The 27977-nt window shown below is 39.1% G+C and overlaps 2 protein-coding genes across 10 annotated transcripts in view; one reads left to right on the forward strand and one right to left on the reverse strand.

Moving 5' to 3' along the window:
* Positions 1-21864, forward strand: part of LOC115691248 (protein SHOOT GRAVITROPISM 6) — a 43988-nt gene extending 22124 nt beyond the window's left edge. For 6 of the 9 annotated variants that reach the window (XM_030617847.2, XM_056314337.1, XM_030617862.2 and 3 more), the window contains 26 exons: positions 21-156; positions 631-712; positions 1347-1492; positions 1626-1706; positions 1803-1903; positions 4909-5147; positions 5225-5334; positions 5522-5647; positions 5810-5884; positions 5973-6106; positions 6194-6266; positions 6397-6528; positions 7610-7791; positions 7866-7988; positions 8129-8189; positions 8278-8373; positions 9639-9739; positions 11599-11704; positions 11841-11954; positions 12058-12132; positions 13689-13787; positions 19023-19094; positions 19172-19257; positions 19358-19451; positions 20997-21104; positions 21185-21864. In XM_030617847.2, coding sequence (XP_030473707.2) covers positions 21-156; positions 631-712; positions 1347-1492; positions 1626-1706; positions 1803-1903; positions 4909-5147; positions 5225-5334; positions 5522-5647; positions 5810-5884; positions 5973-6106; positions 6194-6266; positions 6397-6528; positions 7610-7791; positions 7866-7988; positions 8129-8189; positions 8278-8373; positions 9639-9739; positions 11599-11704; positions 11841-11954; positions 12058-12132; positions 13689-13787; positions 19023-19094; positions 19172-19257; positions 19358-19451; positions 20997-21104; positions 21185-21364 — 2932 coding nt within the window. In that variant the 3' untranslated portion in view covers positions 21365-21864. Of the gene's footprint in view, positions 1-20; positions 157-630; positions 713-1346; positions 1493-1625; positions 1707-1802; positions 1904-4908; positions 5148-5224; positions 5335-5521; positions 5648-5809; positions 5885-5972; positions 6107-6193; positions 6267-6396; positions 6529-7609; positions 7792-7865; positions 7989-8128; positions 8190-8277; positions 8374-9638; positions 9740-11598; positions 11705-11840; positions 11955-12057; positions 12133-13688; positions 13788-14759; positions 14879-18940; positions 19095-19171; positions 19258-19357; positions 19452-20996; positions 21105-21184 lie in introns of those variants that run through there. The other 3 variants (XM_030617854.2, XR_008817152.1, XR_008817151.1) reach the window with 3 other exon arrangements.
* Positions 21865-22330: 466 nt separating this feature from the next.
* LOC115691277 (probable pectinesterase 15) lies at positions 22331-24731 on the reverse strand. The gene is made up of 5 exons (XM_030617880.2): positions 24246-24731; positions 23756-23927; positions 23253-23459; positions 22793-23043; positions 22331-22508 (listed from the first exon to the last, which is right to left on the reverse strand). The coding sequence occupies exons 1-5, from the start codon at positions 24641-24643 to the stop codon at positions 22331-22333; spliced, it is 1206 nt and encodes a 401-aa protein (XP_030473740.2). The 5' UTR covers positions 24644-24731.
* Positions 24732-27977: the final 3246 nt, after the last annotated feature.

The following is a 27977-nucleotide window of genomic DNA, read 5'->3' on the forward strand; positions in this document are numbered from 1 at the left end:
TGCAACTTCAACTATTGCAGGTTCCTTTCTTTCTTTTCAGATAGTTTTAAAGGGATCGAGTGTGATGATATACATGCTGCTTTAGCTTTGATGTATGGATATGCTGCAAGATATGCTCCATCAACAGTTATCGAAGCTAGGATTGATGCACTTGTTGTATGACCTCTCTTTCTTGATCTCATTTTTATGAGGATTTTTGTATGATAACAACTGAAATATACTAGAAGTACAATAAATATCTATACAACTGAATTGGAGTGTAGCGAGTGTGTGCAATGAGAAAAATACATTAAGTAATTTTCATTGGAAAATTAGCACGAAAATCGTTCAGTGCATCAACTATTAAGAGGAATCATAGCTCACTGCAGTGATCAAAAGGACAGGTCAATGAACTAACTGCAAACTGCATCAATGTATAGCGAAGCCGTGCAACCGGAGTTTTTAACCTATAGATTACCGTTTTTCTCTTACTGCTTGAAGTTTAAACTGTGTTTATTGACTTGTATATAAAAAATTTATGTTAACTTTTTTCTGCTAATGTCTGAGTTTAGCTACAGAAGATACAATTAGAACAACCTTGTTCATGATCTTTATGGTTTATTGTTTTGTCGCACCTTTTTACTACTGCAGGGGACCAATATGCTTTCACGACTTCTTCATGTGCGGCACCCTACTGCAAAGCAGGCCGTTATCACTGCTATTGATTTGTTAGGTGTGCTCTTAGTTCTAGCCTTATCATTTTAATTTCTAGATTTCTTTGTGAGACGTGCTTGGAGGGAAGTTTCAATAAAATATTCATAGAATATCGAGTTCTATGAATAGTAGGCACCAATAGACTAAAAGTAGGTGACTAACAAGATGTGAGAAAATTCGAAAAGATGGGACTTAATATCAAATCTTGAGTTGCTTCGGAATGGATGCTTGATAAGTTGATAGACTTACAAAAGTGACCAATGGAGACCACTAGTCATGCTACTCCAATGGCGAAAATTCGCAAGTGCCCAAGTTTTTCACTTATAAACCCATGAATGAAGGACTTGGAACATGTCGTGTTTGGATGATCAAAATCGATAGTAATTCTTGGCAGTCACGTGGTATCTTGAAGTTTACACATTTATTTTACTAGAGGGGTGTCTGAGATACTCATCATACTGTAGAGAGCATTGTTGCTATGTTTCCTCAGATGATTGCCCAAGCAACGAGAGGGCTTTGTGTTCTGACGATTAAATGACAGTGAGCCAAAGGGATTGAGTTGTCTCTGTTGTTATTATGTTAAATGGATCATTGGTTTATCTTGTTAGTTTTGTAAATCTTGCAGCAACTTTGATGGCGAATTTCTGATGCAGGTCGCGCTGTCATAAACGCTGCGGAAAGTGGTGCGCCATTCCCACTGAAAAGAAGGGATCAATTGCTAGATTATATATTAACATTGATGGGAAGGGATGATAATGATGGTTGGACTGATTCCAATCTTGAACTTCTACGTACTCAGGTAACATTGATTCATTATTTTTGTATCAAATCAGTGTTACTCAGTTACCTAAATTGTTTATTTTTGTGTCAAATAAGGGTTATGATCTATTTTCTGCAACATTATTGAGTTGCTTTCTTTGGATATTGTACAGGCCCTTGCCTTGAGTGCTTGTACTACTTTAGTTTCTGTGGAGCCAAAGCTAACAATTGAGACAAGAAACTATGTTCTGAAGGTTGAAACCCATGCTCTTATTTTATTTGCTCCAACTCTAGTCATTCACCTTGGATTTCTCTTAGTGTTGTTTCTCTCTTTCCAAAAATTTGGACAGGCCACGTTGGGGTTCTTTGCCCTACCAAATGATCCACTTGATGTTGTAAATCCTCTGATAAACAACTTGATTGATCTTCTATGTGCAATCCTTCTCACAAGGTATGTAATATTCTAAGGTTTGCTCATTACCTAATCTCTGGAAAGACCAACTGCCTGTCGTTTCTTTTTGGGTAAATATAGCCGGTACACAATGGTGGTGGTGGTATGGATTTTGTGTACCATGGTGATACCATGTTTAAAAAAGCCTCTATTCATGTTCGAGTTGCTTCTTTCCAGTGGAACATGCAAACCTCTAAAAACATTATCTACTAAGCTGAAACAGGAAAACTCTCGTAAGAAACAGAAATATAAGAACACCACATAGTTCAGGGTATGAAGGTTAGTTAGAGAGGGCTGGGGTGTTTTCGTGTTGACACTTATTAATGTTGGCAAGGAAAATAGAATTTCCATCTGAGGTGACATCTAATGCGGCCATATGGCGCTATAAAAGGATGTTTTTTTGAAATTTTTTCTTATTGCAAGGATTGGAGAGGCATTTGTCATTTCTCTGATGATGTGTTGGTTTGGAATAGTTTCAAAGACTCAACACTTTCTGTAAATCTTTTTGTGGGATGACAGGGGAGTTGAATCGCTCTATAGGATAGCTTTTCCTTAGAAAGCCATATGGAAAGCAATTGATCCTCATCAAGTTGCTTTCTTTGGTTGGAAAGCTACTTGAGCACGTATTATTAATTCGGGGGATATGAAGAAGAAGATGTGAATGCTGACCAGCATGTGCTGACGTTGGACCAAAAGGAAGAAATGGCTGAGAATTTTGTGGACTTCTCTTGGCTTGATAGTGCTAAGCTGCGTCACAGAGTGGTATCAAACAAGAATTGTGGAAATGGTGAGGTCTTCATATCTTCTGTCATATTAGGGACATAAGAGAGGGACAGAGAGAGGGAGACGAAAAGGGCTATGTAATAAATTGCTTCACTTAGAAAAATATTGCATAGGTGGCTCCATTTATAGAGCATGGAGACAGAGAATCAAACCTAATACACTGATCCCGAACTACCTTATTCAACACAGGCAACCCTTACCTACTATTTACACATTATTGCCTACTTACCTACACTGTTTACCCATCAAAATATATATGATGATGCTAGATATTCTTTAACACTCTCCCTCAATTGAATACGGATAATAAAGACATGCAACTTACATCAAACATCAGTGACAAAAGCTCTTCAATCTTCAAGGAATGGTGTGGTGTAGCCATGTAAGTCAGATCTTATAATATACTAGATGTGGCCACATCAAACTGGAATGAAGATGGTGACAAGTGGGTAAGCTGGATGGCCTGGACCTTACACAGATACAAGATGTGACCACACCAGAACCGCATTTAAGTGATAAAGCGCAGAAGAGAAAGAAATAATTCTAACGCAATACTAGTGGACACCTACTCTTTCTTGTGTTTTGTCTCGTCTTTTCCTCTATGTTCTGTTTTGGAGAAAAAACATTAACACAATGAAAGACTCTTACAAATGACCAAAGTATGAAAGCCATGGCAACAGAGAGCTCCACTGTGACAAACAGCGAGCACGATCAATGATAAAATTCACCGGCGACTGAAAAGATGCAATGAGCGCAAAGGTTAATTGTCGCACCCGACCCTATGACTGATGGAGGATGACAGGCAATGGAGCTTATTAGACAAGATGAAAACCTAGCTCAATGAAGACTGATGGAAGTGACTGGACCAAAAATAAGGGATAATAACATGGTGGCTGGGGCTATTTATGGTGGAGAATGAATGATAAAGTTTGACTATGGAGAGAGGAGAGTGTGAGAAACAAAAGCTTGCTAGCAGATGGTAACAAACCTCGATGAATGGAGGGTGCCTCCCCTGATGACAACGAAAAGCACTTGGCAACACATGCTAGGATGTGCAAACAAACTCTCAATCTGCCTTTGTATTACTTTTAACACATTTTAGATGAGGGCTGCTCAGATAGACCATGGACAAGCGGTCTATTGAACAAAAACGAAAGTGTTGACAGACTAGTTATAGTATGGAACTACTGTAATGGGACTGGGCTTTACAATATGTTCCAGCAAAAAGTGTGCTGATACAGAAGTTAGTTTTTAATATTGATCTGTCTTTTGTATGTCTTCCATTTTTTCCCTTTGCTGTTTCTATTACACAATGGCCATTTATCTTGCTAGCTAGTTTTTTTGCCTATACATCTAATATGAGTAAGGGCCCGTTTGGTTCAACTTTTAAAATGCTACTTGGGGGAATGCAAATACCTTTAGGTTAAAGTCCCTTGGGGAAATGCAAGTGGTGTTTGGTAAAAAATCATTTGTAAAGCTACTTTGGCCCAAGTAGTGTTTAGTAAACTTTTTTTTGCTAAAGGGCTTTGGGAATTATCTTTTTTATTAAAAAAAAAACCTATCCTACCCTTCCCCGGAGCCGGCAAAGGCCTATGGCCACCGGCGAGGGCCTACAGCCGCCTGGCGAGCTAGATCTGGCGCCGGCAGCCATCGCCCGAGGTCAGGCGACCCCCAGCGAGCTAGATCTGCCGCCGGCGGTTGTCGCCCGAGGCCAGGCGACCTAGGCGCCGGCCGCCTGAGTCGTGCGACCTAGGCGCCGGCCGCCTGGGTCGTGCGACCTCGCCAGCCTCTTGCCGGCCCGATCCGGTGTCGGCCGCCCTCCCTCGCCGGCCACCTCACGAAGAAGATGAACAGTACAAGAGGGGCAAAATCGGAATAAGCCAAAATAAGTGAGGGTAGTTTGGGGACAAAAAATTTTGGTTCAGCATTCCAAATGCTAGCATTTGGCCAATGCTAGGCCGAATGCTGAACCAAACGGTTCAGCATTTTGGGAAGGGGCTTTCGAGGCTGAAAGCCCATTCCAAAACCTGAACCAAATGGGGCCTAATTAAGCTCTGGACAGTGGCATTTAATCCGCTGTAGGGTAAACCAATGATGACAATGTCACTATTCTTGTTTAAAATATTAGTTGAAGTGTTAGTGTTGGTTTTGTCTTCAATCCCTACTTGCCTGCAAGTAAAATTTGTCTTGCTCTTCTAATAACCACTCTGTGTTTCATTTAGTGGGGAAGATGGAAGAAGTAGGGCTGAGCAGCTGTTGCATATATTGAGACAGATTGATAGATACATTGCTTCCCCAGTGGATTATCAAAGAAAAAGAGGCTGTCTTGCAGCATATAAGATGCTTACCAAGTTTCGCTTGCTTTGTGCCACTGGATATTGTTCGCTGGGCTGTCATGGAACTTGTACTCATAGCAAACAAATTGACCGTGGCCTGCTTGGGAATTTCTCCAGCTTACCAAGTATTACTGTTAATTGCTACAGCTTCTTGAATTTGTTTATCTTTCACTGACCTTAATCTGTTAGTTCTTGTCACCAGCGGCATATGTGTTGCCGAGTCGTGAAGGGTTATCGCTGGGAGATAGGGTTATAGTATATCTACCACGTTGTGCAGACGTGGAATCTGAAGTCAGGAAGATGTCAGCTGAGGTTAGTAATTAGTTAGAACAATTCTCCATTTTCTGTAATTAACCCAAAAAAGGTCTCTTGCAACAAATATGATGGTTTCAATTACCCAGTACCAAGAACTTTGCATGGGTGGATCATGTCCCATCAAGAATTCTTCTTTACTTTTTTACTGAATGTGATATTGTCAACGTCTTATCTCCACTCCCAGATTCTTGATCAGCTTTTCAGTATCTCCCTCTCTCTTCCACGGCCTGTAAGTGCTAGTGTTATGGATGTCGAATCGTCCTATAGCGCCTTATCATCTCTTGAGGATGTCATAGCTATACTACGGAGTGTAAGTCCATTCAGATCTCCCCTGTTCATGTACTTGTTTTTTCACATTCCATATTTCTCCACTTGAGGTTGTCTTGGGGAAAAATTTTGGTAATTAGTGGTGAGGATCAGCCAGTGTGAATCGGTTGTTTCAAGTATTCATATTGGTTTTATTTGTCTACAGGATGCTTCTATTGATCCCTCTGAGGTGTTCAATCGAATAGTTTCCTCCGTCTGTGGGTTACTGACAAAGGATGAGGTAAAAATTTCATCTTTCATGATTACTCATGATACCGAAGTATACTTGATTATTATTGGACTAAGACTATTATTGATGATTATTGTAGCTGCTGTCTACTCTTTATGGTTGCACAGCAGCTATTTGTGATAAGATAAAGCAATCAGCAGAAGGGGCTATTCAGGCAGTCACTGAATTTGTCTCTAAGAGGGGGGCTGAGCTGAATGAAAATGATGTTTCGAGGTACTCACTAAGAGAAGGAAAATGTGCGAGTCTTTTCTTTTAACATAGATCATCTAGGCAGTTATACTTTGTGATTCACATATGCAGGACAACCCAATCGTTGCTGTCTGCTGCAAATCATGTAGCTGAGAAGCAGTTACGCCTGGAAACACTCAGTGCCGTATCTTTTGCTATTTATAGGCAGTATAATTAGATGGAGATGAGACATAGCTATATCTTTAATTTCAGTGTCGTATGTGCTGTGCTTTGTCACTTGGTGTCCTTGACAAAGCACCCTTAACTGTCCAAAGATCTGTTCTCTTGCTGAAAATACTAGTTCGAAGGCTGTTTTCAATGAAGTATTGGCTGCTGCTGGGAGGGACATAGTCACGAAGGATATATCAAGGTTACGTGGTGGTTGGCCGATGCAGGATGCTTTTTATGTGAGCTTCAATTTTTTTGTTATACGAATCATTACCTTATCCATATTGAATGCATCTTTTATTGTTTTTGTTCAATATAATAGTCATTGTGTTGTGGGTTGTCGAGGGCAGAACCTTTTCTGACAATGAAATTGTAGGATGTCTACATCATATGGTGTATATGCCATACCTTTCATACCAAGTCAGTCCTTGGAGGGTGAGTCTAAGGGCCAAACTGTATTCTAATGTACTCATATTAATATTAAGAGATAAATACTAGGTTTCATCTTTTGACAAAGAGTGCGGAATAATGACTTTTTCCTAAAGAAATAAAATCCGGAGAACAGAAATTTGTCTGTGGGAGAACATCCTGGTACCACATGCATAAATAATGATATTTCATTTTAAGTGGAAAAGCGATTGAATACTTTCATAAGCTATATTCCCTTTGGGAAAAACAGAGGTAAGGTATTCTAAATGCGGAGGTCTACTAGTTCTGACGCCTTTTAATTATTTTATTAATAGGACTGATCTTTTTATTTGCTAAGACGTGACTTTATGCAGGGGCTTATTACTTGCGTCCTCCTGTTAATCAGATTAGAAAATTGTGTCAAACAAATATGAACTGCCTGAGTTTGTTCTTTGTCATCAAGAGGATTACTCTCTCCTGTATAGGGAATCTTATGATAGACATTGTTATAAATGTCCAATATAATGGCTTAGGTTGGTTAAAGTGTGGTAAAATACTCAGACGTTCCCCCTACACATAGGCCCAAGAGTTAAGTGTGGAAATATATAAATGAGGAGGCAAATAGGGGCCTGAAGATGTGAACTCCAGATCTTCTACTTTGTTATCATGTTATAATTTCCAACCCAGAAGCATTATCTAATAGGTGAAGGCGTTATTTAATATTTAAAAACTTTAACAAATACTGTGGAATCTTGTTTTATCTTTTGAATGTAAATTTATTTCTTTTCTTAAAGCAACAGGTATTTGCATGATTATTTCCATGCTCTATTTTTTTGTATCCTGGCATTAATGGCTTACTTGGTTCATCTCTGAGTTTTAATGTCATGTTTTCTTTTTCCTCTTTTATTATAGGCATTTTCGCAGCACACCATACTTGCTTATAGTTTTCTTGAGCACATCATATCTATTATCAACCAGAGCCCTGGCAATAGGGATGATTTAATCAAAGTGGAGATATCCAGCTGTGCCTTGGAAGGTCATTTAGACAACGAGTTTCTGCAAGCTGCTGTTGTTGCGCTTACGGCATTTTTCAGGTTCCTATTACTACCATCAGGTTTTTTCTTCACGATGATTTATGCAGCGTTCTGATATCTCATCGCCACTGCAGGGGTGGTGGCAAAGTTGGAAGAAAAGCCATTGAACAGAGCTATTCTCATGTCCTCACGGAACTTATTATCCAATTGGGAAGTTCTCATGGCCTAGCTGGTGCTGGTCAGCATGAACCACTACAGTAAGTGATAAAATAACACAGGATAGTAGCCATTGAAAACTTAGTATTCTTACTATATGGTTTGAGTGAGGAGTGTTTTAATGCATTTTCAGAATATTTAAATTTGATGAACCAGTGAACATCTTCCATCTTTTTTGCAGGGCCCTTCTTGCTGCATTCCAGGCATTCTGTGAATGTGTTGGAGACCTTGAAATGGGAAAGGTATAAAAATTAACCTTTTTGCTGTTGACATGTAGTTCTCATTTAACACGTGCTTCTGGGAGAAAAACATAATTCTTCTTTTCTCTAGATTTTGGCTAGGGATGGGGAGCAAAATGAAGATGAGAAGTGGGTTAATCTTATTGGAGATCTAGCAGGCAGCATATCCATAAAGAGACCAAAAGAAGTGAGCCTCACTTAATATCCGCTCAGTTCTTTGTACCGTCTGCATATTAGATGCAAATGTTTCCTCCTCATTGGATTTAAAGGAATTACCAATACTTTAACTTTAATCATCTTTCTTAACAATTTGTGGACTATATCCTGTCGATCATTGACTTATCAACAATCTAGTGTTATAAGTGGGCATGAATGATAAATGACTACTATTTGTCATCTGGAGCAACTGAGACCAGATTGAGAATTGTGATGTGGAATGTGAAAAATAATCATCCAGGATATCAAGGAATGCTCCAGAATATCCAGTTTGACAAATAATCATTCAGTCTCTCTTTTAGCCTAAGAAGTACCTGAAATCTTCTCATTGCTGGTTGTGGTCTTTAATAAAGTGAATGGAGATAAAGAAGGTGCCCTCTGCACAATGTGTTTCTTGAAAACTTGGAGTTCTACATCCAGCAGCAGAATTGAGGAAGGATAGAAACTTGGAGTTGAAATGAATTCTCACCAAGATATGAAGCATAAATAGCTTCAAAGATGGTGAACTGGAGAGAATTTCTGCAAATTTGATTAATGAATTCTTTTGTTATTTTAGGGGAGACATCTCCCAAAAGATTAGTTTATTGGTTCCAACAAGAAACTTTGAGAAGTCTCTTCTCAGTGTAAAGCTACCCCTTGTAATGGTGGTTTTATGTGGATTTGTATTATCAACTGGTTGTAGTCCGCAGTCCACAACTTACTTTGGTAAATTATAGCGGATGTTGTTAAAGTAGCTTCAGCCTAAAGAATAAGAACACCAAACAAAATTAGACGCAGGTACTTTTCTTCGGGGCCGACAAACGCACATTTAATGCTACAGTGTCTATTTGTGTGTTTAAGTTTCAGTTCAGACCTTTCTAAATGTTCTTAACCAAACATGCTGAGTTCTAGGGCGAGCTACTTTGTCCGCTTTCTTTCCAAGTGCTCCATTTAGGAGTTAGTCAATGTCTGTGTAGTCTACAGTTTGTGATACACCTCCTAAATTAGTTGTCTGTATGATCTGCTAATATCTGTATACTTTATCAATATTAATTCAAAATCCTCCAACTTAGCATCCCTCATTCGATTTGTTAAAGTATGTTATTACCATCACTTGTGGATTGAATTGCTTAAAGGATGCTAAAGTTTCTGTCCCCATTTGTTACAGAAAAAAAGGCATGAGTAGATGAAGTAAATTTTCAGTCCCATTGCTTTCATGCTCAAATTGACATTTAAGGATGTTTCTGAACTTCACAGGTACAAAGTATATGTGTAATTTTGAGCAGCTCTTTGAATCGGAATCATAGATACCAAAGAGAAGCTGCTGCAGCTGCATTATCCGAGTTTATTCGTTACAGGTACATGTTACATCATTGTACTATGGACTTTAACGTCGCATCTATGATATATCGGGACTCAAACATGCGGGTAATGTGATTTAGTAAGTATAAGGTGAGGGATGGGCAGAGCTGGAATATTTAGTGGATTACATGGACACTAGTATGCATTCTTTTTTCTTTGGTAAAGATAATTGAAAAGACGAATTTTTGGCATGTTTTGGTTTCCCATACTCTGAGGTGTGCACTTTATGCAGTCCATACTGTATTTGGAGAGAGAGAGAGAGAGAGAGATCCATATTCCAATTTGAACATCTCAAATTTTGATGGACTCCTTAAATAGCCGTGTGGTTGAAAAAAGTTGTAAAATGGATAATGTGCATGTCCTGTACATTACTGTCCAATTGATAGATCCGTATTCCAATTTGAACATCTCAAATTTTGATGGACTCCTTAAATAGCCTTGTGGTTGAAAAAAGTTGTAAAATGGATAATGTGCATGTCCTGTACATTACTGTCCAATTGATTTAACATGTTCAAATTATAGTTTATTTCTTTATTTTCTGTTTTGTTTGTGTGGTACATCTTACTTTTTAATATAATTTTCCTTGTTCCGTCAACATTCAAATTGTCATAAGCTGGTGACCCACTTAATTATGCTATCTTATGCTGAGAGACGACGGCACTATGGATATAGTACATGCCAAATTTAATGCCATAATAGTGTAAGCTCTTGGGTTGGATTGTTTAACAGTAACTATTCTACATGGAGGTTCAGGTGCATACAGTGGATCACTTCATCTCGGTCAACTCTTTAAATGCTTCCTCAGGGGAAAAGAAATCTTCTTTTCGTTCTGGACAGTTGCTGTGACTGTAACAGAGTTTTTGTCATTGCAATGGCAAACAAGAAATCTAACATGTCGGGGCCATTCTTGGTCATAGGAGGATCTCTACCACCCATATACTGCCAGAATAGAGGAAATATTTGCATTCTCTTAGTTGTCTGGAGGGGAGATGGTTTATACCATCTTTAAAAGTGAATAATGTTTCCTGCATCTCGATCATACAGTCCTCATATCCGAGTTAAAGAGTACCTCTGCGTGGATAAAAGATTCCTGCATTCTTGCTTGTAGGAGGATCTCCACCACACATATAATGCTGGGTAGAGAAAATGAACGTAGTCTGGAAATGATCTTTAAAAGTGAACATATGTTCTTGCATCTCAATCATACATTTCTCATATCCGGGTTAATGACTACTTCTGCATGGATAAAAGATTATTCCTTATGGAAGAAAATTTCAGTTACATCACCTAAAGATTTGGCATGGTTAGTCTAGAAACAGTAGTAAATTTGGATCCAAACCCTCTTCTTGAGTGAAAGTTCCGTTTTCTCAAGGACGAGGACTAGACGAGGATATATAGCTCAAAGACATAGATTGATAGATTGTTTATTTGCATAAAGCTTTCTAGGGCCCACTGATTATGACAGATACACGAAATGAATGACCCCAAGACTAAACTCATGTATTCTCTAATTCTTGCTTCTATCGTGATTTTGGACTTATGACCCAAGAATTTAAGTGCATGAACCTAAGTGGATCACTCATATATATTAAGCGACAGTTGAAGTGCTAATTGGCTGATTAGCTCGTCATCCGTAGAGAATTTTTTTCCAGCTCTAGGTACTGGTTGGCTGATTCTAGGAGAGGCACATCAAATTTAGTTTTATCAAGAACCAACCTGATCTCTGTCGTCTCTCAATCCTTGTCATCTTTCGGAGGTCCATTAATTTGTTACAAACTGATCTTACAAGGCTTTCTCTTTGTCTTGGCATTCACACCTCATTTTTTCATTTTCCAAATAATTTTTCAATATGCAGCGGTGGGTTTGATTCAGTTTTGGAGCAAATGGTTGAAGCAATGTGCAGGCATGTCTCAGATGAGTCTCCGACTGTTAGACGCCTTTGCCTGAGAGGGCTGGTGCAGGTGTTGCCTCTTGATCAATAGACTACATTTCTCTTTACATTTTTTATATGCGTGAGAGTCTAGGAATCTGAGAAGAAGCTTGTCTCTACCTTATGTTTCTTTTATATAGAAGCTTTACTTGGTCGTGATTTTGCAGATTCCTTCTGTCCACATTGTTCAGTACACAGCTCAGGTTCTTGGTGTAATTTTGGCTTTACTTGATGACACAGATGAATCAGTGCAATTAACTGCAGTCTCATGCTTACTAACGGTTGGTTGCACACACACACACTCTCTCTCTCTTTTTCATGCTTTCAAATAATGATATTGTACAGTGAAATATTTCCCTCCTGATTTTTTTGTTTCATCCTCAGATTTTGGACTCAGCCCGAAAAGAAGCTGTGGAGCCCATTTTGCTTAATCTTTCTATGCGGCTTCGTAATCTACAGGTGCTATTATTTCTTCCTACTAAGGATCTTGTAAGAGTCAGTTCTTGTTCTTGAATCCTTAATGTATCTGTTCATATGAGTCCTAATCCACGTTATCTTATCCTATATTACATGAGAAAAGAGAAAAAAATAGTAAAGTGAAGTATTTTTCGAGGCATTCGAACAAAAAAAAAAGTATGTTTTGAGGCATTTTGTGGAGATTAGATTTTGACTCACGCAAGTGGAAAATGTGTCCTCCTCTGTTAATTTTTTTTCAGTCTATTGTTTGAACATCTTTATGTAGTCTCTGTGTTAATGTCATGCATGCTCAGTTACTATGTACTCTCTAACTACACTTTACTATTGTAGGTCCATAACTTTCTTGAGGTCATACAAATTAAAAAATAAAATCTCCACTAATCATCTTTGTAATTGTATGATGCGTATAAATCTTTATAAATCAAGCACTGTGTCATTTTAACTATTTTTATATGGCATTGCATATTGTTGTTACATGAATTACGCGTAGAGGCGATCTGGTGATTCAGTTCAGGAGATCAACTGATATCGCTCCCACGTCCTCACCCACACATATTGCTACATGGCTATCACTCCTAAATGCAGAGATAAAAAAAAAAAGACTGCTGGAAATGAATAATAGAACTGGGAATAGAATTACAAGAACGATGTTGGGATTATATTGCTTCAAATAAACACTGAAACTATGAACTGAAAGGACCCCCATGAGGGATGAGACTGGAACAAGGAATTGCATTGCTGAAAAGTTGAAACTACTGGAAAATGTAGAGATGTTGAAGATAACTGGTTGTACTCTGTGTGATGTATCTGACGTTTCCTTTTATGGTCCATGAATCTGCATATGGGACCAATTTTTTCTAGTCAACCATGCCATATTTGCCCCTCTAATTTCTCCAATCTCCATAAACCGCTCTCCACATGCTTGCCATTTGTCCCCTTCTTTGTAACACCTAATTTTTGTGGCCGACTATGCATGTTGTATATGGACTCTTCTAAGGATCACATTTGTTGAAATAGGAACTCTGAATGGAAAACGTAATTAAAATGTAAAACCTCTATGAAAGCAAAACAGAATATCTGCTTAAAATAGGAGAAGGAAAAGGAAATTTAATAAAATCCGAATAGTTGTAAATCCAAATGGATAAGACAATCCATTTAGCACTCTTATTTTAGACATGGATCTATGCAACATCCATCATCACCAAAATTCGACAATTATGGAAAGATTACGGCGAATAGCAATTTTTTCAATCATGTGAGCTGCATCGACATTGAAAGTGCTTTTCCTTTTTGGGATCAAGGATTTCTGATTTTGTGATTTTGTTCTGCCGAGACTGAGAAGGTGAATTCTTTTTTTAGGTTTCTTTCTATCTAAAGTTAGTTCCGTAACTGCAAGGCCCCATTGAAATTAATACTAACAAACGAATTTGTCTGCTTTCTGTTATCAGTCAAAATGCTTCTGATCTTGTAAATGCTGCACGTCTCTGAATGGGAATTTAGTAGCAGACAAGATTGATTGATATTACTGTGCGCCACAGATTTCCATGGATGTGAAGATGAGAGCTGATGCTTTTGCTGCATTTGGAGCTCTAAGCAACTATGCAGTTGGACCACAACGTGAGGCATTCGTCGAACAGGTTAAATCTTGAGCTTTTATAGGTGCCTCATTTTTTTTTAATTATTGCGATATATTCAGTCTCACAGATAAGTTTATGAAAAATGTCAATTGTTTGGTCCCTTGAGTGAAATAGTATATTTAGCTGGAATTGATTGATTCTTACTAACATGTATCTTGCTTTGTAATTTGCATCTAGATTATTAAGCGTACTTATCCTCAATTTGTATGCCTCATTGTTTGTATAGCACCTTCAAGGCTTTAAGCAACTTCAAGGTGTCGAAATATTTAGTCTTGACATTAGGCTTTTATCTGCGAAACATTGTGTTGGCTGTCATTCTAATAGTTATTGTTACCTTTCAGATCTAGCACAAGACATGAGATGCACAGAAATTGAAGATGTTTCGTAATATTCTATCCTAAAAATTTTAAAAATGAGATTTATTAGCCTATATAGATTATTTTGAACAATGTGCAAATGTTTTCTTCCATCCAAAGCTTATTTATTTGACATACTTATTTGCTTTATATTTTTTTACAAGCTTATATCAATCTTTGGTCATGGCTGGAGAGAGCTACAAAGGATTAGTTGGGACATAATACTAACACCACATTACACTTACTCTCTTAACACCCCCTCAAGCTGGAGCAGAAACATCATGCATGCCCAGCTTGTTACAAATGATATCCATCCTAAATCATGAAAGGGTTGTAATCATGTCAGCGAGTTGGTCAGTTGTTCTAACATATCTAGGAGCTATTAGCCCTTGCTGAAGCTTTTCTCACCCAAAATGGTAGTCAACCTCGATATGCTTAGTGCACTTATGAAACATAGGATTTGATGCAATATAGCAGCCTGATTATCAAAGCACAACTTCATCGGCTAAATCACCTTGATTCAAGCTCCTTAAGAATCTGATAACCCGCATTAATTCACATGTATTCTGGGCCATAGCTCTATATTCTGATTCTGCTTTAGATCTCAACACCACAGGCTGTTTCTTACTCTTCCACAGAACCAGATTGCCTGCAACAAACACACTATAACCAGTAGTAGAGTTTCCGTCAAAAGGATATCCTGCCCAATCTGCATCAGAGAAACCCATCACCGTGGTATGTATATTATCACAGTCCCAGTCACCTCTACCAGGTGCCTTTTTTAAAAATTACAAAATTCAGACAACTGCGTTCCAATGAGGAACCCAAGGAGATGACATGAACTGACTTACTATTCTGACTGGAAAGGCAATGTCTGGTCTGGTCACAACTGGATACTTAGCTTCCCAACTGCCCATCTATATCTGTCCAGATGCTCAAAAGGCTCTCCATCTTCAGCTACAAATTTCCACTAGGATCCTTAGGAGTATGTGCCGATTTAGCCCCTAAGCACCTGTCTCAGCTCATAAGTCCAGTTCATACTTTCTTTGAGCCAGAATTGTACCTTGCTGCCTCAATACCAAGGGAAAACTTCAGCTTTCATAGATCTTTGGTCTGAAAGTACTCTTGAAGAAAATGCTTCAGAGCCACTGTTCCCGTGGAGTCACTGCCTTTATCACAATATCATCCACATACACAAGAAGAATTAGACTCCCCATCCTAGAATTCCTGAAGTTGACAGAATGATCCCTGTGATGAGTGAGACCAAATTTAGTAACTACTTCACTGAACTTGCCAGACACGCTCTTGGAGACTGTCTTAACCCATGTATTGATTATTTCAATTTGCACACAAGGCCAGACTCCTCCTGAGCGATAGACCCAGGTGGTTGCTCCATTTACACCTCTTCTTGCAGAGCACCATGCAAGCATTCTTCACATCCAATCAATGGCCACTGATGAGTGGCTGCAAGAGAAACAAGCAACCTGATAAACGCAAAGTTAGCAACGGGTGAAATAGTATTACAGTAGTCAACACCATAAACCTGTGCATATCCCTTTGCTGCTAATCAAGCTTTCAACCGGGATGAGATCCATCAGAATTGTGCTTAACGGGAAACACCCACTTGCATCAAGTGGCACATTTACCTGGAGGTAAAGAAGCAACGTCCCATGTCAGATTATGTTCGAGAACCTGCGTTTCTTCTTCCATTGCTTTTCTCCAACCACGATGATGCTTGGCATATTGATATGACTCATAATATAAGACAGACATGGACTCTGAGCTAGACACATCTTCAGACTGGAACAAGACGGATGGCCCAATCTACAATGAATCTGTAAAGGAGAAATCGAAGTACTGGAGCAAATGAAAGGCGTCTCATCATCAAGCAGATGAAGGCCTCCAGATTCACGTCCTCTACCAATAACCTTCTTTATCGTGAGATCGTGAAATTCCCAATAACCAGGACAGAATGAGACACGACAGTTGTAATCACGAGAGTTTACTGACAGTCACCAAATTATATGGAAAATTTGGAAGATACAACACGAACTTTGACTATAGCCAATGAGCCATTGGCAAGAGACACTGGAAAATTTAGACGGCAAAGTAAGACAAGACAAAATAGAATACTTGTATGCCTGTCATTTGGTCTGATGCTCCTGAGTCAATGACCCATTTGCGATTGGAGGAGGAAGGCCGAGCAGTGGATTTACCTGTCTGTACTAGAGTAGCGGTGGATGAAGATGGTGACTTTGAAACCTGAAACTCGGTAAACTATGCTGACTCTCATCCATCGGCCTGATAGTCTTTCCCATTCTGAGGGTAGTTGAATTCGTCTGGGTACATCACTATTAGAAGTAATATTGACAAACCTGATTAGTGGCTTGCCATGTAATTTCCAGCAAGTGCACTGGTATGTCCCTTCTGACCACAGTGAAAGCAAGTAACTTTTCCCCTCCCTCTTATCTTGAACTCCATGGCCACCATGTCTGCCTCCATCGTCCCTGTCCTCTAAAACTACGAGAGGTCTGACTCGCCAAGCTGAGGTGTCACTCTGTCCCCCCTCAAATGAGAGTTCAATTGAACCCTGGACAGCCCGTTGATGAGCTTCTGCAAGAGAGAGCCAATGTGAGCATCAGATAAGATCTGTGACCTTACCATGGAAAACTCGTTCCTAGTCCAGATAGAAATGCCATTACTGCCAATTTCTCCCTTTGATCTTTCATCTTTTTTGGGTCAGTACAAATTGGCATCAAACATATTCCACGCCTCATATACCTTAACATCTGCATAATAATGTGATACAGTGCGATCTTTGCGCTCTGGCCCATACATAGCTTGACTCGTGAAGTAGGACAAGTCTTTCTGTGCTGGGTACAATTTCTCTTGCCGTGACCACAATTCTTTAACTGTCTTCATATGAGTAACCAATGGTATAATAGAAGGTTTTAGGGAACTTATGATCTGGCCATACAACCTAGCATCAACCTGTATCCAAACTTGTGAATCGGTTTTTGGACTTCTGTGAGGTAAGCCTCCTCCATACCTGTGATGTTCACCTCAACTAACAGTAGCCATGTCGAGTAATTCGTGCCATTCAACGGAAAAAAAAAAAAACTGACCGGATTGGTAATTGTTTCACCTAAGGATCCCATAGTAGATGAGGGAGCAGCAGATTTACTCTCTTCAGTAGTCATATCATCCAAATAAACTAATCAGATATTTATATAAGCACAAGGAATTTCCAAATTTAACTGGATGCTTGAGGTAGTCACCCTCGCTTGGCCAGCTGGTAGGTTTTGCCGGAAATTGCCTTTTCCTGGGAGACTACTCAGGTTCACTAGACCCTTTCCTTGAGTGGAATTTCCCAATTTGATTGGGTCTCAAAATCCTCTTTGAGAAAGCCAATCGCATGGGTGGCTTTATTACTCTATATAAGAAGGAAAGAAAGAGAAAGGAAAAACAAAAAAGGATCGGAAGAGAAGGATAGGGCATTCAGTTCAATGTTATTTTATGAAACCTGCTCTGATACCAATTAGAGAGAGAGAGAGAGAGAGAGAGAGAGAGAGAGAGAGAGAGAGAGAGAGAGAGAGTAATGCGGTGTACCCAACCTGAGTCACCAGCCATCTGTATATCACTATACAATGCTGCAAAGGTTTAGTAGACTTGCAATGTGGGACACAATACTTATAACACAGAATACTTATTCTCTTAACAATGGCTAAAGAGGAAAAGAATCATCACAAACTGATAAAATAAGAGTAAATGGAGTTTGTGATCCTATATAAATGTCTTAAGGTTTTTTAAACTAATAGAATCAATCTTCTAATTGTATTTTAATTTTAATACATGCAAAATTTTCTTTATCTAAGTCTGAGTTCTATCTAGAATCTCTTGCGTGCTGGAAAGAGAAGTTCCTGATTTTTTATGGGATTCCGTCTTCTCTTTCCTAAAGACACTATTATGAAAATCTGTTAAATCAGATATTAATGGGGAAAAAGTTGTCAAGCACACAATCAAAGAATCTTCGCAATTTTCTTCCATTAATGAATCGTCCTTTCTACTCAAATGCTCTCATGGTTTTCCCGTATAAATATGATCCAAAATTGTTTAGTTGTTAGAAGTGAAATTATTTGTATGAAATATAAATAAATAGATGTTACCTTAATGTCTAATCCTTTAAGTTGTTTAGAATATTGATACCGTATTCACTTGCATTATGCATGTGAATCATAGATTGAGCAACAAGGTGTTCCTTTTTTTGTCAAAAATACTTTCTACCTTCTAAGATCACATTATACAATATATTAATATAACGGATAACACTTCCTCAATCGTAAGCACATAAAACTACTTTTTATGGCTATCCATGATGGTCTTAAATTATAATTGTAACCTTTTCAATATGAGTTTGTAAATTTTAAATTTATGAATCGCATATTTATTAACGAAATAGAATATGTGGAGTGATAATAGAAAGAATTTTAATTGATAAAACTCGGATGCGATTGAGTCTTGTAGTGCAACCAGATGCTAGCTTTACCCACTTTTATTAATATCTAGGTGGACATAGGTTCTCATTCTATAACTTGAGAAGCAATCTGTGGCTGTTTTCTTCTGCCATGTAGCTTTTCATGTAGTGAGATGCTTAAGCAACTATTGAAGCTTTTCTTTGTGGATGTTTTACTATTTGTGTCTAGATTCAAGGACTATTTAAGGATGTGACCACCATGTTTTTTTTTTCAAGAGTTAGTAACCCAACACGAGATCACAACTGAAATTGGTGCACGACAGGCAGTGTGTACAGCAGGCAGTCAAATTGGACTTGACTTGAGCTAACAATGATTTTAATGGTAATTGTCATCTGGTGTACTAGGTACATGCTGTGCTCCCTCGCTTGGTTTTTCATTTGTACGATGATAATCATGGCATCAGACAGGCTTGTCGGGTAGTTTTCTTATCTTCTGTAGTTTCAATGGAGCTATCTCAGAGAAAGTTTTTAACCTCATGTTGCTTAATTTGCAGAGTACTCTGAAGCGAGTTGCCCCGTTATTTGAAACTGAGGGATTTTCTGTGCCTTTCAATGTGCAAAACTTTAATTCTGACCACCGGTAATCACTAGAATAAAGATGCTCATCTTTGTGGAATTTAACTGAATGTGAAACCTCCAGCATAGGAGAAAAGGCTTCTGACTGACTTGTCTTCTTTCAGAAGTGACTACGAGGACTTTGTGAGAAACCTTGCAAAACAATTCACTCAACATCTTTCCTCCAGAGTTGATACATATATGGCTTCAACAATACAGGTTTGCATTAGTATATAGCTGTCAGTGCTAAAAGTATTTTAAGAAGGCTGTGCCATTGTCTCCACTTGACAGATCTTAGTGCTAGCATAGGGCTGCCTGTCCCTTTGTGCAGACTTTGTGATCCCATATTACACTACCCAATACACTTTGATGTATACCCAATTCTGTATTGTATCTTGCATGAAAACATGCACCTGCATGCATGCACATTCCATGCGAAAGGAAGGATGGATCTAGGGGGCCGAGCCCGGTTGGCCTTCTACTGTGAGAGAAGCTCAGTCAGGAATTGTTGATCTTTTAGAGATGATTTGGGCTGTTGCCCGCCACCCAAAAAAAAATAATGAAATATTGAGTCGGCCATCCTAAATCAGCACTATTATAATTTGAATAAATAAACTCAAAAAGACTACTTTTATAAAACGAAGAAACTACTTTCTCACTTGTCATTGGCTCTGTTTAATTCGTAGGCTCTATATGGTGAGTGTGTTGCTCAGCAAAGCAGTTAAAATAGCATTTGACACCATTAACCTCCTTTTTTGTTTCAGTAATAAATGTACTACTCCATCTTAAGGTGAATGTCATCAGCCAAAAAAAAAAAAAAGCCAGGTTCCTGGGATGACCCTGTAACCAGCCAGTCCGGTCCGGGCTAGTTCCAGGGTCAGCAGAATTGGTTTCTGGTTTCACAAATTGGGAACCGACCCTGACCGTGTAAGCTTTAGGTTCCAGGGTGGGAATTGATCACCCCTATCTATCGCGTTATCTGTGCATTGGTTCTAGGACTACATTAGGGATAATGACACAAACAATTCCTGAACTTTGATCTAATGTGCAATTTGGTCCCTGAACTTCTAATTTGTTCAATGTAGTCCCTAAACTTTAGCCTAATGTTCAATTTGGTCCCTAAACTTTTAATTTGTTTAATGTGGTCCCTTAACTTTTGGTACATGTTCAATTTAGTCCCTAAACTATATGAAAATGTTCAATATAGTCTCTAAACTTGAATTAATGGAAAGACTACGTTGAACATTTTTGTATAGTTCAGGGACTAAATTGAACATGTACTAAAAGTTCAGAGATCACATTGAACAAATTAAAAGTTCAGGGACCAAATTGAACATTAGGCTAAAATTCAGGGACTATATTGAACAAATTAGAAGTTCAAGGACCAAATTGCATAGTGAGCCAAAGTTCATGGACTGTTTGTGTCATTTTCCCACTACATTACTAAATGGTTTTCTAGTACGGACTATTATCTTTAACTTAGATTTTTCTATTTTGATGAAATATGTTACATTTTTTAAATACCATCTTAAAATCTAGGTTAATGTAAAATGCATATATTTTGGAGAAACACACTTAACATTATTAAATTAGCATGAAAACTTGGCACCCCCACCATTGGAGTTCTGGATCCTTCCCTAGCGCAGGTGCCTTAGTAGTTGTACATGCAGATGGATACATTCAGGTGCACTCAAGTATGTATGACATGCTTCCCAATCTCGGGGAAACACAAGTGATTGAGTTTCTTTCTTGCTGATGCTGCAGGCTTTTGATGCGCCTTGGCCCATTATCCAGGCAAATGCTATTTATTTTGCTTGCAGCCTTCTGTCACTTTCAGATGATCAGCACACTTTAACAGTGTATTATACTCAGGTTGTCCATCATTCAATATCAACTATTAGAATGTCAAGCAGAGAGGAACATGCATTAATATCGTTGTTATCTTGTTCAAGGTGTTTTCAATGTTGGTGGGAAAGATGAGTCGGTCTTCAGATGCAGTTGTTAGAGCAACATCCTTTTCAGCACTGGGATTGTTACTGAAATCCACTAATTCACCATCATGGAGAGAAGTTCGACTAGATCGGGTTGATTCAATCCGGAGGGGTCATGGTTCAGAGTCTCCGAGGAAATGAGCGAGAAGGCAAAACTTACAAGTGGATATGACATCCCGATTCCCGAATTTTGACGTCATGGGTTAAGGTTGCTTAATCAATGCCCACCGAACTCGAAGGAGTTTAGTGCTGGGGATCACTGATTACCCAACCTCTGCTGAGTGAAGCATTTTGGACAGCTTTAGAAGCCAATAATGGTTGAGGAATGAAGCCTGTGCAGTTGCCCCTCCTTGTAATTTAGTACAGCAGTGATTGTAAAGCATGTAATTGTACTGTACTTTTCCTTTTGTGTGTCAGCTCCATAATTCCTATTAGTTTAGGCAATATAGGTTGGTAACTTGTATCTGTTTGTACCAACAATGCCCTTAGAATGTGAGGTTTCTTCGGTCGAAGGATGATGTTCCGACTGAATCACGTGTATCATAAATGGCAACTTTCATTGTAATTGTATCTGCCAGCATATGGGATGGATTTGTCTGCGTCTAACTTCAATGTCGGATGAGGGGATAGTTTTGATGTCATATCTACATCTTTTGGTTTTGGCCAACTCGAACGTACATGGAGAACAACTTGATTAAGGAATTACGATACGCAATTTTTTGCTTAGTAGTTTGGCTGAAATTTTCTGTTTGTTTTTCGCGTAGAATGGAAGGGGTGGCATTTCTCATCTCAAGGAGGCGTATTTGTCCCTTCAAGAGCTGAATTGGGTATTTCGTTCGAAATGCCTTTCTATTATCACGAGTTGACTCAAACATGTGAATGGAAAAGGGAAATTAGGAGCCCATTTTAGCATTTGAAGAAATAAAAATGAGACATCTGTCCAGCATATATGCTCATGCATAACGGTTGGACGAGAACATCTCCTGTCTCGTTCTCTGATCGATCAAAGACCAGATGGTGAAAAATTGAACGCATCGTTCAGCATGTTTGGCCATCTTAGCTCATCGCTCAAGAGAACCAAATACTGTGGTCGAGCCTCCTTGCTCGCTACAAAATGGCTCGTGCAAGAAAGCTGTGATGTTCAGGAAGCCAATCATGGCCATCAATGTAGGAAATGTCCAGGAAGAGGCCAGCTTCTGATGGTTTTAGCAGCTTCCCGTATTCAACTCTCGCTGTATAGTTTGCTCCAGGTCCCCAGCAATCATACTCCCCAAAGAACACCGTCCTGCGATGAAAGCTCGTTAGTTCAAATTATTTTACAAAGAACTCAAAATTCTCTGAAACACTAGTTTTTCACCCTTCATATCTGATGGAATGAGAGCTAACTCATGTACTCTTTACCTACATTATCTTCAATTGGAGAAGAAGCAAGGTTAACCTAAACGGCACAGCTGAAATTGTACTAGTAAATTGTACTGAGGCCGGTTTATTCTAGATAGGGGCAGAGAACGAAAAATAAGGTGAAAATAGTGTTGCACAGATTCTAAGAAGGGAGGATCAACCACGGACTCGTCTCTAGAGGGGTCTCTCCAGTCGTTCCATCCCTCGGGATCAACAATGTCCGACATGTAAGTCTTTGAGAACACCACGGTTGCATACGCACCCCACGCCCGGCCCAGCCACACTCTGCCGCTCCCTCCGATCCTGCAATTCACGAACGAAAAACCTGTATGCTCACTCGCTGAGTCCCTCCCGTGAGCTGTGATGGCTCCACTAATGCCCGCCGACACGTCCTTTGCTATCGAGTTAATGGTGCATCCCTGCCATAGATTTGAGTATTGATATATCATAGGAAAATTGGCTAACCGGCGGTTAACAATGGAAAAGAATTTTCATTTGGGGACAAGAATTAACTGCACTTAATGTGATTGAGAGAAATAATTCCTTATCCTACTATTCAGGATATGAAAAGCTTTCGTCGGTTAACACACACAATTCGAGTGTTCATGTAAGCTTCTTCTTGTTCTACCTCGTAAAGAGATCTAGCATTTCCGAAGATGAAGTCGATGGATCCCTCAATGAAACAATCCCCAAAATAATGTCTTCCGGCGTCGTCATGAAGCGTGTCTTGGGCTCCATAAAATCCGCACCCAAAAAACGCAGCCTCATCCCCTGCTATTCTTAGTGCAACGGCCTGGCCTCCTACATCCCCGGGCGATGGCGATGGAGCTGTATTCTTTAATTTCAAGAAACCAAATCCCACACAAGAAACAAACAAAATGTAGAAAGTAATCAAGTTAAAGGATGAACAGGTATATTATTGGTTTATTAGCTCTTTAAGCGGAATAAGATCATTGGCATTATTAGGACAGTGATATGTGTAAGGCGAAATTTTGTTTACCAAATAATCGTATATTGCATATACAAGGAATGAAGACGCACCAACATTTTGACGTTGCCTGTGGAAATTGCATTTTGCAACAGCGGTGTAAAGAAATAGAAAGTCAAGTTCTAATGTTGAGTTGGAACTACCTGAAAACTGATGTTGTAAGCTGTGAAGTTGTGAGCGTATACGGCCACGGAAGAACTGTAGATTGTGCCACCAGTGGAATTTGCTGTGTCGTTCCATGCAATGGCCGTGTTGAGATAACCCTGACCTTCCAATATTATGTTTGTCTTGCTAGCATTCACCACCACCTTTTCCCTGCAACCAGAGACATTAAATATATATGATCGAGCAGAGTCTTACAAATTTAACCTGCCTTTTTAGGAGCACACTTGTGCGATCCTGAAAGTTTGCGACCAATCCTAAGTGAAAGGAAAACGAGAGGCCTAAGTTACAAGAATGAAGATCATCTTCTCGGTTTATGATACATGATGAGCAATGTTCATGACCTATGAGGCTACCTTTAACCCATCTGAATGCATATTCATTGACAGAAGGATGGCCAGCTAATCGTATCGTGCTAAACCGTGGGTTACAGACAATAAACTGCACGAAGGAGTTCTGAAAGACAGTGACCTGTAAGTACCAGAATCCAGTATAATGAGTGTCCTGGAGGGACTAAAGTCAGGAACAGCATCCACTGCCCTCTGCACACTGCTGAAATTCGCACAGCCCTTCAAGTCGACTGTTAATACGAGTCCCACTTGATAATCGTTTATGACCTTTGACTTCCATATACTCCCATCACACTCGACCGGCTTTGTGAGAAGATGATTGTGGTGTCTTGGCATAATCAGAGAGGTGATAACGGAGAGAATCTCTTCCACGTGAAATTCAAATCCAATTTGACTGCCGATAGCAATAGGATGGATATCGGGAGTAGGGACAGATGAACGCAGGGTGGGATGATAGAGGAATGAGAAGAGAGCGATGGCGAAAGCAGAGAGCCAGAAGAAGGTTGCTTTGCTTCTCATGATTGTGGGAGATTTTGGCGCATGTTAAAGCAAACTTGTGTTGGCTTTTATCTGATCATGAGTTGGGTTAGAAATGTGTTTATATAAAGGAGAACTTAAATGCGAACAATAAGAGTTTCGAGTGATGATTCGCTTCAGAGGTAAGCAATGTATGAGTGCTTGATGTGTGATCCCTGTGCGCGTAATGATGATTACATCTTGCGTTGCTTTAACAGTAAATTAGTTCGTCAGGTAGTTATGAAACATTGAACATCAGAACATGTAACATGCCATCTGTGTGTGTGTGTGAGAGAGAGAGAGAGAGAGAGAGAGAGAGAGAGAGAGAGAGAGAGAGAGAGAGAGAGAGAGATTGGTAATGATACTTCTGGGATGAAAAGAGGGGCGTGGAAATGGAAAATGCATGTGGATTCAAATACTTTAAGATTAGGACCTTAGGTTACATTTTAAATTGATGTTGACCTCTTATCAATAGAGCTAATAGATGGATCAAATTTGTTGCTCATTTTTCATCTTTCTTTCTTTGTTGCTCTTTTCCATTGGGCCTCATTGACTCTCTCTCAATCTCACTTCAGTTTAGTGGACCGGGTCGATACCAACATTGATTTTATAGGACTCACATATGAGATTTGAGAGCTCACATGGGACTCACAAAATTAATAGTGAAGATCCTCTCTCTCTTTCAAATCTTACCTAAGTTGAGTGGATCAGAACCTATGTCAACCATTGATATTGTAAGATGAGGGCTCACATGGGACTCTCAAAATCAGCACTAGAGATCAACCAAAGTCCAAGGAAGAAATTCTCTCTCTCTCTCTCTCTCTCTCTCTCTCTCTCTCAAGCGTTGCGTTGGAATAGAGGCCACACGCAACATAGTCACAACTTCCTCGTCTTGTACGATCAACATTGTGTTGCGCCTCCGACATCACCGCCCCACCCCCCATTATCCTAATGTAGTACTGTCTCCATCCAAGCCCACGAGGCTGCCACTCATATCGCGAAGCCCTATTACGGCCACCCCGCTCTCTGCCCGTCCCTACCTCCCTTCCCAATCTATGGTCGGGGCTCTGACATTGGATTTGAGGTTGCGAGCCAAATTCGACACTGTTGACCTCAAGCTACCCCAAACTTCTGGTCGCCCAAGGCTAGGTCGTGGCTCGCAGTGGTCAAGACGAAGCGCAGCAAGGGATAATGAGTTAATTCAAAATAATAGGGATGTCTTCAATCATATTTGAGGTGGATAAAGCGCGAACCTTTCGAAATGTGATGCATGGCTTGTTAGATCATTGGATCGGCTAGCAGTGCGTGCCTAGGTGGGAGGAGGACCTCGATATTTATAGGCGAGCTTCCGGGGCCGTGTTCCGAGGTTGCGCGGGAATTCTGGTCGTTTGGCGAATCCAAGGTTTATCGAAACGACTTCCTGAGGGATTGTCACTCGTGTGTTTTATTTCATGGGCTCATCCAAAGACTTGGACTTGAGCCCATTACTATCTGGGCTTTCTTGACGATTATCATTTGAAGATTGATAATTATCTAACCATTACTTACATTGGGTCATATTTTCTATTTACTGTATTTATATTGATGCTCGACAAAGAATCTACCATTCTCTTCTAGAGAACTAACAATCTAAAAAAATTTCGTAATTTATTGGACTAGAGAAAAATAGATTATGGTTGACAGTAAAAAATGATCAACTCTTTATTATCTATGAGTAGTGGGCTCAATCGGTAGAGTAAAGTTTGGTTAAAACAGAATTTATCAATGAATAAGACACTCGACGAAGTACGTGCTTGTTTTTTTTTTTTTGAAAGTACATGCTTGTTGACAATGAAGGAAATCAACAATACCTATGTAGAAGTTATCGAGAAGAACCTTTACCAAAACTTAAAAGAAATTGATCGGCAAAGACATTAACGACAAGTATTGAAGTAGTGAAATTACTGAACCAGAATAGAAGCCTTTGCGCATCGGTGCAAGAAAAATAGTGGATCGATACAAACGCATAACTGCTGAGTGACTATGCTAGTATTCTCAAGATTTGTAACTTGTTGTAGGTAATCATTATCAAAAAATAGGAGATCGTGTCTAGTATTTAGAACTTATTAAAACTGCAGATATGATTAGAAAGTTATTGTCGATTCAAAACCAACAACTACTTTGTACTAACCGTTAATGATAGATGTAAATGTCCACACTATACTTTGTAAATGTTTGCCTAATCAATAATAGGACTGGTGTTCTTTGCAAATTTACTATTATCTATAATTTCTAGTGAATTTTTTTTCCTGCATTTTAATTTCCAACCATTTACTTTTTGGCCCAAGATTAACTAATGGCTCCTTCACATCCTTTGTCGATTCAATTCATTCCATCACATTTTAAAAGATCTTTTGCTTTTCCGATGACACAATCGTATATGTACATGTGTATGTCTTCTTATGATTCAAAAAAGGTTTTACAAAACTATTTCAAAGTCCAGTTAAACAAGTGGAAATTAAGAATAAATAGATTACGTGAACTATGGGTCAACAAAATGATTTGGAATCCATACCTATTAATTCCTAGGAATACAGTGGTTGGAAAGACAGATGAAGTCGATGGTTGGTACTTGAAAGGACTTCAGTATTACAGTTTGCATTACAAGTTACAGAAGTTCATTGACTGTCTAAAACACTATTTAGAGATCGGCCCCATAGAGTGGTGTCAAAAGAGTTCCCTGGAAAAGCCGGAAGTTGCGCAGACTAAAGCCGGAAGTTACGCAGACAAACTTCGATTCTACGTCTGTTGAAAAAGATCCCTCTAAATTTCAGATCGTGCCTTGCCAACTCTCGTGATTTGGTCCGTGCACAAGAGACGTAAGGAATTGGCCATTGGGATTCCTCTGTCATCTCTACTGTAGAGGAAAATGCTCACGGAAGATTGATTTGACGGTGCGTTTATCTCACAGAAAATAAATGATTTGCAACACATATATGATTGTTTGCATCGTTTACAAAAATGAATAAACAAAAAATATTTTATGTTAATACCACGAAAAACCTAAAACTGGTATACTTGTGACAATTTTATCCCGAACTAATTTTTTGGGCACAAAAAATCCCAAATTGATACACATGTGACAAATTTACCCTGAACTAATTTTTTGGGCACAAAAAACCCTAAACTGATACACATGTGACAAATTTACCCCGAACTAATTTTTTGATCACAAAAAATCCCAAACTCATACACCTATCACAAATTTACCCCGAACTAGAAAACCCCAAATCGGTACACTTATGATAATTTACCCTCCGTTAAATTGGATTAATATCATGAAAAACCAAAAATTTGT

The sequence above is a fragment of the Syzygium oleosum genome, unplaced genomic scaffold (genome assembly GCF_021117445.2).
Source record: "Syzygium oleosum isolate NSW1041296 unplaced genomic scaffold, Sole_v2.1 Sole_v2.09, whole genome shotgun sequence".
Taxonomy (NCBI): Eukaryota; Viridiplantae; Streptophyta; class Magnoliopsida; order Myrtales; family Myrtaceae; genus Syzygium; species Syzygium oleosum.